Source organism: Bombyx mandarina, chromosome 04, assembly GCF_030267445.1.
Source record: "Bombyx mandarina strain Sakado chromosome 04, ASM3026744v2".
In the NCBI taxonomy this organism is placed as follows: domain Eukaryota; kingdom Metazoa; phylum Arthropoda; class Insecta; order Lepidoptera; family Bombycidae; genus Bombyx; species Bombyx mandarina.
The window spans coordinates 5,343,875-5,353,371 of record NC_143211.1 but is presented as its reverse complement, the minus strand read 5'-3'; the positions used below and the strand labels follow the sequence as shown (position 1 = coordinate 5,353,371).

General features: G+C 36.4%; 2 protein-coding genes across 2 annotated transcripts in view; one reads left to right on the top strand and one right to left on the bottom strand.

Moving 5' to 3' along the window:
* Positions 1 to 280: 280 nt before the first annotated feature.
* LOC114245955 (uncharacterized) lies at positions 281 to 8,549 on the bottom strand. The gene is made up of 9 exons (XM_028178289.2): positions 8,145 to 8,549; positions 7,397 to 7,785; positions 5,076 to 5,292; positions 4,843 to 4,988; positions 3,253 to 3,444; positions 2,395 to 2,572; positions 1,620 to 1,837; positions 1,063 to 1,260; positions 281 to 457 (listed from the first exon to the last, which is right to left on the bottom strand). The coding sequence occupies exons 1-9, from the start codon at positions 8,248 to 8,250 to the stop codon at positions 323 to 325; spliced, it is 1,779 nt and encodes a 592-aa protein (XP_028034090.2). The 5' UTR covers positions 8,251 to 8,549; the 3' UTR covers positions 281 to 322.
* A 132-nt stretch (positions 8,550 to 8,681) lies between these two features.
* The window catches only part of LOC114245875 (sodium-coupled monocarboxylate transporter 1), a 46,812-nt gene continuing 45,996 nt past the window's right edge, over positions 8,682 to 9,497 (top strand). Inside the window, exon 1 of the mRNA XM_028178182.2 lies at positions 8,682 to 9,261. The gene's annotated coding sequence lies outside the window, so the exon portion shown is untranslated. The remainder of the gene's footprint in view (positions 9,262 to 9,497) is intronic.

Sequence of the window (9,497 nt, the reverse complement as noted above, 5' to 3'; positions counted from 1 at the left end):
TGTCGACTATAAAAGCGTTGCAGCGATGACATGAAGTTTGTTAGTAATTGGATCTTCTCGAAGCGAAACAGCGAACAGATCACCTGAAGCGAAACGGAAGAAGTGAATTGCGAATTGTAAAGTGTTCCTTAAGGGTTCTAAGTGTTAAATAGAGTTTTAGTTTGTACTTCTAGTTAGTCTGCGCAATCATAATAAATAATAGCAACTAAACTTAAAAGCTACATCCTTTCGGTTATTTCTTTAACTTGTTGTTTTGCAGTTATTGAATAATACAATTACACTATTGTAAAATAATTTAATTGCCTCACAGTGAAGGAGCATTTTATAATCGCAATGTTTCAATACCAAAAGCGAAATGACAAGTCAAATTATCTGGAGGAGATTGCCTTGAGGATCCAGCATCGGCTTCCGGTTTCCCTTTAGGCGTTTTGACCGGAGCCTGACTATATTGGACAGCCTGTTAACAATATGCGTTAAACGAATTAATCATAGGGAAGATTTACGCAATGTGCCGGCTATATACTTTGAAACATTTTATTTATTTATTAATGAAAGCCAATGGGGTCATAGACATCAACAGAGTCACTGTCCCTGCTAAGCTTCGGTTTATTCGTTATCTTTAATTATCTATATTTGTATGCATGGCAATCTGAGAACGTTGTCAGCCGAGCCGCCACTTTCTCGATTGTTTAATGTCTTGGGAAAGTGACGAAAAAGATTATATTATTATAATAAAAATGTTCGTGAAATAGTCTTTTTTTCTCTACATATAGTAGCCTAAGAGGCTATTTCAGTTACGCCCGGACGGGTAGGTAAACCTGAGAGAATCAAGGGCTCAACCTCAGAGAATTTGCTAACACTAGCTCTAGCAAGAGTATTGCTTCGCAGAATCTATAAAGTTTTCTATATGTATAAAAAAGAAAGAAAAAAAGAAAGCCGGTAAGGTTTGTTTTTAATTTTAACCTGAAATATTTCCATGAGTATTTGCCATCAGAAATACCTTCCTATTGGTAGTAAGAGGTTTTCTAGTTTACTCTTGAAAGTGTTTAGTTTAATTCTTACAGTAAGATCGCCCTCGCCCCAGTGTATTGCCTCTTCAGTACCCAAGGTATCGTCCCAATGGAAGTGCTGTGAATTTTGACTCCAATCCGGGTTCTTAAGTGAACATTTCACGGTAGCTAATACGGCTGTTTGCTCGCTTGGCATTTTCATTGAATGCACGCTCTTCTTTTCTGTTTTTCCTTGTTTCGCAGTACTGGTCTAAAATGTATCCCATACATATAAACATAGCGATCATAAGAGAAGATTCGACGAGAAACTCAGCGGGCTGAGGCATGGGTTAGGTTGCACGACGACCTCTTTGTCGAGTTCGACGAGTACGGTTACCTAAGCCTGCTCCTAGTATTAGAGCTGAAGGCGTCTAATGCAAAGGTTATTGGATCTGATGGATCTGTAAGGACGTGTCTAGGGCGTCGCCGGTGACTGGCTCCTGCGTGATCAGGATTCAGGGAGTAGTCAGCAGCGGCAACGATAAGGCGATTATCATGACGGAGTTGTAAAATGTATTTTGGTATTAACTTTTAATTTTATCAAGATCGAATTATTGTATAAATCATTACCACTGTATATACAAGCTTGACTGTGACAACAGTTCTGAATGTATCCCTCAGAGCCACGAGATCCGGACAGAATATCTTCACAGTAGGCTCTTGGAAATTCATAACTTTGTTCCATTGTATTTTGTTACTCTCAAATGTGGTATAGTTACAGATCTGACGAGAGTTCTTCACAGTCAAATGATGGTAAATATCGGATTCATGTATCGACGCTTCATCGTCTGTGAAATATATGACGGTAAATATATTCGGTAAATATATATAGTCGTCGTGGCCTAAAGGATAAGACGTCCGGTGCATTCGTATCGAGCGATGCACTGGTGTTCGAATCTCGCTGGCGGGTACCAATTTTTCTAATGAAATACGTACTCAACAAATGTTCAAGATTGACTTCCACGGTGAAGGAATAACATCGTGCAATAAAAATCAAACCCGCAAAATTATAATTTGCGTAATTACTGGTGGTAGGACCTCTTGTGAGTCCGCACGGGTAGGTACCACCGCCCCGCCTATTTCTGCCGTGAAGCAGTAATGCGTTTCGGTTTGAAGGGTGGGGCAGCCGTTGTGACTATACTGAGACCTTAGAACTATATCTCAAGGTGTGTGGCGCATTTACGTTGTAGATGTCTATGGGCTCCAGTAACCACTTAACACCAGGTGGGCTGTGAGCTTGTCCACACATCTAAGCAATAAAAAAAAAAAAAAAAAGTCTCAGTTTTAAATTAGGATCGTACGTATTTTTGATACCTGCTTTGAATTATACAAGAAATAACGATACCTCTTACAGGATTGACAATTTTACTGGTGGTCATTGAAGACGGGATGTGCCATATATCATCCTCCGGTGGCGGCATCATTTGTATCAGTGACTCATTCGTGTGATACATCAGGAAGTTTCTTCTATTGGAGTCTAATAATGGCAGCTCTAATTCCACGTGAAACGTTGTTGTTGCTCCCTAGGTATTAGGACATTACGTGAACAATTTCTGCTACTGGCTTGTTCTTTCCAATTTATAGATTTTAATTTGAAAAAGTTTTTTTTTTTTTTTTAAACTAAACTTTCATTTGTGAGTTTTTTTTTCAGTTATCTTTTGGAGTATATGCAATGTAATAAATGATAAAAAAATTCGAATTCCTAGAAGCTAGTAGTAAATGAAGAATAATTCTTTCGGTGCCATTTAGAATTAGTAGCAGTTTATATTTGGATTCAAGTAAAGTATTCTTACGTTCTATGTATTTTTTACAAATAATCTGGAGTACTTTTTTTGTTAAAGTGATCTACAGAATTGTTATAATGATTGGGAACTTTAAAAGTCTTTAATTGAATTTCTATTAGTTAATTTTTTGGAGTTGATAAATAAAACCAGAGATAATAGTTCTATTAAATCGAACAATCAATGTTGTAATTTTTTTTTTCCTGCCTGTTCGCCGATAGCCTAAGGAGCTATTCCAGCTACGTTGCGACTGGTAGGTGAGCTCACGGGGCTCAACCTGAGAGACAGTGCTAACGGTGGTCTTAGCAAGAGTAGTGATTTGCAGAATCTACCACCGGATCGGAATCGCGATCCACTGAGAAGATCAGACGACAAATTCAGTGGTTAATTGTCTTAAGACAAACTGAACTGAGGACCTCTACCTTTTCCGGCTTCGGTGGTTGGGGTACGGACATAATCCGAATAACAGTGAAATAAAAGTAGGCCGATCGTAAATCATCAGGATGTGGCTCAAGGAGTTCTGGCGCTCGATCAATTGATAGTACTTCGCGATTATCCAACCATTTCAGCCGTGGTAATCTTGTTAAAGTCGCTCGAGCATAACCTGCGCAAACCTAGGCAAAAAGCAATTTGGGCACTTTTATACGAAGACGATAAAAAAAATCTAAACTATAAGACTGCGAATAAATAAATGTTTAAAGCAATCGTATTCCGCCGACTCGAGGGAGAAGATTTTTTTTATTTATTGCTTAGATGGGTGGACGAGCTCACAGCCCACCTGGTATTAAGTGGTTACTGGAGCCAATAGATAACTATGACGTAAATGCGCCACCCACCTTGAGATATAAGTTTTAAGGTCTCAGTATAGTTAAAACAGTTGCCCCTCACTTCAAACCGAAACGCATTACTGCTTCACGGCAGAAATGCGTTTCGGCTGAGGCTGAGTGGTGGTACCTACCCGTGCGGACTCACAAGAGGTCCTACCAGTAAATAAGGCATATCTATGTATTTAGCTTATATTTTATATATTTTTTATTATTAAGCGATTACTGTGGTGGTCCGGAGGTCTTTCCAGTTTCACCAGGACATGTGGGCGAGCAAGGGCTCAGCCAAGAGTGGATTTGCTAGGAGCTTAGTGGGATTTGCTAACAGCTACCCGAGTGCTTCCAAAGGAGACATAAGAACTCAAGTGTAGCGGCTTTGCAATTGTATCTACTAGTGTATCGGAATCGCGATACGTTGAGAAGATCCGGCGAGAAACTCAGCGGGCTAATGCTTAGGTTAGGTTTCACGTCGAACTTTTTGCCGAGTTTGTTGAGTACCTACGTTTACCGGGTCAATAAGCCTGCTCCTAGTGTTAGAGCTAAAGGCGTCTAATGCAAGGGTTATTGGATCTGATGGATCCGTAAGGACGTGTCTAGGGCATCGACGGTGGCTGGCTCATGCATGCATGATTCGTAGGATTCGGGGAGTAGTCGGCGGTGCCAACGATAAGTCGATTGTCATGACGTAGCTTGTTTCGTGGTATCCAGGTAAGCAACTCAATGCTGTGACTCCCAAACTGAACTGATTTTTGAACTGAGATTTATTTACCGCACAAATCTACAAGTCGCAATAATCCAATACGCTTGAAAGTTTATTTCAATCTAAAATGTCTTTTTTATATTTTTTTATTGCTTAGATGGATGGACGAGCTCACAGCCCACCCCGTGTTAAGTAGTTACTGGAACCCATAGACATCTACAACGTAAATGCGCCACCCACCTCGAGATATAAGTTCTAAGGTCTCAGTATAGTTACAACGGCTACCCTACCCTTCGAACCGAAACGCATTACTGCTTCACGGCGGAAATAGGCGGGGTGGTGGTACCTACCCGTGCGGACTCACAAGAGGTCCTACCGCCAGTGAAAAGTGTCTACCCGGAATTATTAATTTAAGAAAAATTTATGATTAAATTAAAGACTTAACAGCGCCATCTATGCAAAGTTATTGGTATTAATATGAAATTTACCGAGCACGGATTTCCAGCGAGTAGCAACGACGTTAGATTCGATAATTCCATCAGAACATCTAAAGTTGAATTCAAATTATAGATGTCGTTGTCTGACAAATCCAGAACTGTCAAACTTTGTGGTAAGCTTGCGAGACTTTCAACGTCTGTAAAATATTCATAGTGCATTACAAAGGAATGGGCTTTTAAAAGCGATGATTTTGATATACAAACTTTATTGCAAAACCGTTTACCATTCGAAATGAAATTTCTTGATAAGCCCAAATAAAGTAAATTTGTAGGTAAATCCTTAGCAAATAATTCGACGCTGCTGATTCGATTCGCTTGTAGTTCGAGTATTCTAACTCCCTCTGGTATTACAGTCGCATCTATGTCTTTTAAATAATTCAAGCATAAAGTTAAAGTTACGAGGTTTTTATAGTCTCTTAAGCTGCAGTCGAGTTTAGTTATCTGCAATCGGATATACAAAACTAGAAAACATGGTAATGTTATTCAACACCTACTTTTCCGGTCCAATATTTTTTTTTTTTGAGAACAAATAATGTCTTAACAATAGTTGACTACGAAAGATTTTCAGTTTTCTTGACTACGGACTTGATCGGAAATTGTTATATTACCAAAAAATAAAACGCATGATGATCAAGTGGTGGACATGTATCTTTAATAATGTCTAAGACTCGCGGAAATATTGTTACTGAAATAGTACTTTAAGGGCTTCAATGGTTTTGACCCTAGCTTTTCACCCGCATCTTCGCCTATGGGTAACGGGTCACTAATACGTCACATAGGCGGTGTGTGGTGGAACGAAAGGTAATTTATTTATATTATTCTATATTCTATTCTAGGATGTATTTATATTATTGGAACGAAGTTCCTTATCGCGCGTTGTGAAAGGGGGCTAGACGGAAAAAATTCTTACGAAAAGTTGTCACGACACTTTTTATTTTTAGAGATACTACTGCCATCTATCAATTTTTATGGGAACAACTTAGACTGTTGAAATTATGGAATGAGTGCAACAGTTACTAACGCATCTAACATCTGTATTATATTATATGAATGTCACACAATAATAATAGAGAAGTAATGAAATGTTTAGCAATTATAAAATTTGGTGAGCCACAAAAAAACAGCATTGAAATCATTTGGTCGGCGTACAAAGATTTTGTTTGCAATTAAAAAAATCAGGCAGCAATCCTTGTTGGAACGAACAGCAGAAGATTTTTATTATTTATGTATAGTTTTAGTATAATTAATGGCTATAGTGTCTAATGTATAGTCTACATGCTGACGGTCATTATTATTATTCACATAAATAGGTGTTTCTTTGTATATTATTTATATTTATTTTTGATAAATCATTGTGAATAAAATGAAATTGATAATGTAGTTTTTTTATTGTTATCAATAAAAAATGTATACCCGAATAATTATTTTCTTTGTACCTCGAATGTAACTTAAAATTAATATTTTTATAATAAGGAAATTCGTTCCTGTCCGGTGTCCCATGACACCACACATCTTTTTCTATATCATAAACGCACTTCATATATGTAAACGTAGTCTACAAATAGCTACTTTCACATTGATAATAATTATTCGCTCCGTATAACTTTTTGCATCTATGAGAAGACTAAAAATAAATTCCAAAAATCTTTCAACGACTTGCAATTGTTTGCAGCATCACATTTTATTTTTAAACAAAGCTTGTATTTGAAGATGATCCCAATTTATCAGTGAAATCTAGTTCTAGGGGATGGATTGGCGAATTTACACAATTGTCGCCTTACAAAATAAATTGTCGTTGTAGGTTATACAATTTTTTCCGTCTCTACCGATCTCTACAATTCGATACCTTAGGTCACAAATTTTATTTAAGTGGTAAAAAATTTTCATTTTTAATTGGTTGTCTGGGCCTTTTAACATTTAGGTATATAAATATAAATCTTTGAATTTTTATACGATAAACGGTTTAGTCACCAAATTTGCTGTCCCTAACCTGCTGCCCTAGGCTTCATCCTACTAAGGCTGGTCGAAATTCGGTCATTGCCGAAATGGGTGTGAACGAACAACGAACGGATAGTAAAGAATTCTAAAAATCGCTGGTTTTCGCCCAATTAAATAAGAGCTCTACTCTTGTTTCTTTAGTTACCCCTACTCGTTCCATTTTAACTCAAACTTTTCTACTTTTGTTTACCCTGGATTCTACTAAACAGGATTAAATGCAGTTTGACGGTAATTTCAAGTTCGTGCATAAGTATATACCTCTTTTATTTAGTAGCTGTTGAAGCGTATTCGTGCTAACAATAAAAGAAACTTGGAAAAGTTCGTTTTTCAAAACTTAAATAAAAAACAAAAGAGATAACTATACGCAAAATGAATTTGAGCCTTGAGGCTTCAGTGATTTTAGTCCAATTTCGATTAGTGTTTCTTAAGCTTTATCAAAAATCTGTACCAACCAAGCACTGTGTATCGAAACGTCGTCGGGTTAAGATAGGAAAACAGTTGTAGTAAATTTGAAACAAATTGGCTGCAAAGTAGCTTTTTTTCATACCTCGGCTTCATTAATTCTCAACACGTCAACTGATTTTAGCTCTTTTCTTAAGATTTCCCGATCATTGAGCTTAACAGCTTTCCGAATAAGTTTCACCAAATCGTTCGTGATACTGTTATTATTTTGAAAACATATCATTCCTTCACTATTAGCAAATTTTTCAATTTCCCATAAAGTTATAGGAAGGAACAGCTCCCATTGATCTTGCAATGTAAGCGTGGAAGATTCATCAAGGAAACCACGGAGTATGCTCGACTCAACTTTTTTTTGAAGTGCCTCTTTTAGGCTGACCTGGGAAATTTCAACTCTTTCGCAATTTAGTTTGTGATGGCGGAAGGCTTTCTCCAAAAGAGTCCAATCGATATCTGTTAGTATACGTTGTTGATAACCTGTCGGTATATGAGTGTAGGATTATTTTACAGGTAAACATGTAAGATCGACGCTTGTCTGATTAATACCTTTAATGGAACTCTCAATCAATTAAGTGCTTTTTTATGTTCATAAGGTAGCTATATACTTTCACACAATATTATTACGTGAAATTACTTTCCTTAGGTTAAGCTACGCAAAAATGTATTTGCTTATTACATTTTGTTGTAATGAAGTTCATTAGAATGTGCTATTAGTAAGTTATTGGAAAAGTTGTTTTTATTTAGCATAAATTTCCTAACATCTATGTTGTCCGCGGATTAGATTCAATATTTCTTAAGTAGAAATTTAGACAAATAATTATGTATATATCCATTACCTTCTATTGCATTTTCAGGTATACGGAGTAAGCTGGAATCACTAATTATAGGTCTCGTTGCAATCTGAGTAGGTTTCTTTATGTTATCTTTTGGTTTTGGAGGCATTTCGGGAAAATAAATAGAGAAAAAACACTATATTTTTATTTATCTTCTGATTTCATAGTGTTTATCTAATATATACTTTAATGTTCTATCTATGGCTGTCACTATATTGAAAATATTTTGACGTCAGTTTTCGATATCTACTTTTCACGGAAAAGTTTCAATTACATTTGCCTTAATTTTTAGAAGAAAATAATTTATGTGTTGATAATGTATTTAGAAGACCGAAATGAATGCCATAAGACTCAAACACTGAGTTTTATCACCAAAATGAAGAATAATAATTAAAATGAAAATGTGTATGTATGTACATACATAAAATGTTGCTAATGCAGCCGACGTTTTGTCAACTTCAACACAGATGTCGCTAGTTTTTCTTCAAGGTTTCAAGGTAATTCGCTATGTTCAAGTCTGTTTTTTTACAATCTGTGTCTGTGTCTGTGGTGGTATGGCATTTGCTGTGTTCGAGTTCGCGAAAGACAGCTGCCAACGGCCAATGTCCGTTGATGTTAACGTCACGTTTATATTTTATTAATGCAATGAATTTTATAGCATGAACGTAACATAACGGTAAAAAATCTGTACATTATGTCTTTAGTATTTGAAGCGCTGCACGCAGCATAAGTTGCGTTAGCTGTAAAGCTGTAAAAAGAAAATAAATGTGTGAGCTGTGCGGGACTTGTTCTTTTTTTGTATGTGTGCTTAACTACATTCGAGTCTGGATTAGTGGTTGACATTGACATTCTGGGACGCGGGAAGTTTAAATGGAGATGCGGAATCTTTGTGACTGGGTTTTAGCCAAGCCAAATAACATGTGAAGTGAAAGTTAAATGGTTGTGTTCGAATGGCATACTGTTTGTACTAAATACCAGTTCTGACTTTCCGACAGACTTGTGTGTTTTGTGATTGCGCCATTAACAAGATCTACATACATGTGATTTAAAAACAATTTAATGTTCTCTCCTTTATAAAGTTGTATTTGTATTGTGTGTAGTGAAGACAGTGCAAGTAAAGGTATATAAATAATATTTTATTGGAATTAAGCTTTTGTCGAAATTTTCAGATTGAGTATACCTGATTTAAAAGTACACTTGACCAAATAAAGATTGCGAGTAAGTGTTACGCGTCCTTTTCATACAGCTATTTATCAAAGTATTTCAATAACAAGCATCATTGATATAATTATTTTGTTTCGTTTTAGTTAGTATAAATATAAACGATCTAGGTTGTTACTGGGTTTTCTTTAAGTG

Coding starts and splice junctions, on each gene's coding strand:
- LOC114245955 (XM_028178289.2), bottom strand. CDS start 8,250: ATGCCTCCAAAACCAAAAGATAACATAAAGAAACCTACTCAGATTGCA. Junction 4,989..5,075: donor AAGAAATTTCATTTCGAATG/GTAAACGGTTTT, acceptor AATATTTTACAG/ACGTTGAAAGTCTCGCAAGC. Junction 2,573..3,252: donor AACCACCGAAGCCGGAAAAG/GTAGAGGTCCTC, acceptor CCTAATACCTAG/GGAGCAACAACAACGTTTCA.